At 47.0% G+C, this 2,313-nt stretch overlaps 1 pseudogene across 1 annotated transcript; it reads right to left on the reverse strand.

The window, feature by feature from the left end:
- Positions 1-579: 579 nt before the first annotated feature.
- Positions 580-2,124, reverse strand: TEOVI_000806500:pseudogene (annotated as a pseudogene). Its single transcript has one exon. A coding segment is annotated over exon 1 (1,545 nt).
- Positions 2,125-2,313: the final 189 nt, after the last annotated feature.

The following is a 2,313-nucleotide window of genomic DNA, read 5'->3' on the forward strand; positions in this document are numbered from 1 at the left end:
GTCTGCCAGCAATTTGCTTCCTTCTGCTGCTTTTTGAAGAGCAATGGCCGCCACCGGTCCGTACTTGCCTTCCCGCCTCTTGTCTGAGCTGAGGCTGAGTGTTACCAGCTTGCTTGTGATGTCACTGTTTGCTGCTACTTTTTGTGTGGCCATCGTCACCCTGCTTTTTACGTGAGCAATTAGTGCTGTTAGGCGCTGTTGACACTTGCACGCGTCTGCGCAGTTTGCACGTGGTGTGTTTGTAAACTGTACTTCTGCCTCACTTGCCGTCAAAATAACGACGATAAAACAGACTATAAATGCTTTAGACCTCACCATTTCTAGTGTTTCCCCTACAGCTGCGTTTCTCTGGCACTGCATTTGACAACATTGTGAATAGGTCTATTTTATTTGCAGTTTCTTTTGCAGCTGTTCAGTGTTAATGGAACAATACGCGATTAGTACCGCTTGTTTTTTGTGGGTCCGTCAAAAAAGGAACAGCTGCTCCAGAAGAGGATTTACAATGGCATTCGGTGCAGGGCCCTGACATTATGGAAATCTTCGGTGCTTCTGTGCGCTAGGTATAACGACCACAAACGCGGCAGAAACCACGCTGAGGTCGAATTGCTTGGTTACTAGAATAGAAGAATCTTTGCATTTGTCTTCAATCCAACCGCATTTAGCTTTTTCACCTGTTTTGACATTTTTGTTTTCTGCCTCACAATCCTCTTTTTTAGTATGTTTAGAGCAATTTACTCCTGAAGCAGCTGCTCCCTCTTTTGCTGTCTCTCCTGCTGCTGCTGCTGTGTTCTCTGATCCTTCTTTAGGTTTGCATTCCTTTGTGGTGTTATCATAGTCGCAGTGCTTGCTTGGGCATTCCTCTGCTGTTTTGTTTTGCGGATTGCATGCGACGGTGCTGGCTGCTACAGGGAGTGCTGTTGCTGGGGCTGTACCTTGTGTTGCTGGTGGCGCATAGTTTACGAATGCAAGCTCATCTGCGAGCTGCAGCGCTCGATTGAGCTGTTTGTTAATGCTGATGGTTGTCTGCTTGTCCGCTTCATTGCGTTTGTCTATTTCCTCTAGTTGATAGCCCAGTGTTTTTAAGCTTTTTATCCACTGCGCGGCATCTTCGGCAGTCTTTTTGTTCGTTTTGTACCCAGTTAATTTGACACATATCCCAGTGGTTTGTGCGCCTGTGCAGCCGCCGCTGTCGTGTGACCCTAGATAGCCGTCATTTGTTTGTATTGTTATGAGGTTTTCAATGGTAGTGATGACTGTTAAGAGGTCAGTTCCCCTGAGCGGGCCGGCAGCTTGGCTACCGCAGTTATCTAATAATTTTTTTACGTCGGTCCCGGCTGTTACACCTGCTCCGCTGTCCCACGCTGGGCTCGCATCTTGACCGTGCCTGCAAACTTCCGGCTCTCGTGAGTTTTGCTCCTTGTAGCATAGGCAGACGATGAAGCCGGCTACGGTTATCGGTCCCTCTGTAGCCGTTGCCGTGGTGCAGTGCGTTGCTCTCGCCGTCCTTGTTGTTGCGCTTCTGAACATTTTGTTGTGCGCCGGTGCCGGCGTTTGTGCTGTCTGTCCTTCACCATGAAATGCGTCGGTTACTGTTTTTCTGACACTTGCCGTTGTCAGTGCTGCGGTTTCTGGGCGGACGGTTGGCAGGGACTGAACAGACTCCCTTGCGCTCAACGTCATTGCGTGTAGTGCCGCTCGTACTAAACCTAGATTGCTTTTGGAAATTGCTTTGTAGTTGGCTTGCTTGATATCCACGTCGTCGTCATTTGCTTTTAGTTGTTGTGCCGCCTTCAGCCAATCCGGCCACAGCGCACTCCAGTGGCTATGTTTTATCCCGGCTTTATCTGGTGTTTCGTGCCAGGTTGTGCCTTTGCCTCCTTCGCTGAAAATCCTTTGCCAAGATTCGTCACTTAAGCTCATGTTGAGCTTCTGAAGCCTTTGATAAGCCATTTCAGCATTGCTAGTCAGGGTTGGTAGTTGGATATCTTAGGCCGCGATTTGTACTAACCTGCAGAGGGCTGCGTACTCAAGTTTGTTGTTGCCTTGTGTTACTGTTGATGCCTCGGTTGACAGTGCTGCGGTAACCATAAGAGACATAAATGCCTTCAGTAGTTTGGTGTGCATCACTGGTCTTCGCGAGAGAAAGTAGGCCTCCACAGAAAACGAACTGAATTCAAAAAAGTGAAGAAAAATTCTTATATCCTCTGATCTGCAGTCAAACTTTTTATTAAATAAACTATAGAAAAATCAAGAAATAAATACAATTAAACGTTCTCTCATAAAAGAAACTTTCTTTACAAAAAATACAATACC

This window comes from Trypanosoma equiperdum (assembly GCF_001457755.1).
Source record: "Trypanosoma equiperdum strain OVI genome assembly, contig: ctg_2020, whole genome shotgun sequence".
In the NCBI taxonomy this organism is placed as follows: Eukaryota; Euglenozoa; class Kinetoplastea; order Trypanosomatida; family Trypanosomatidae; genus Trypanosoma; species Trypanosoma equiperdum.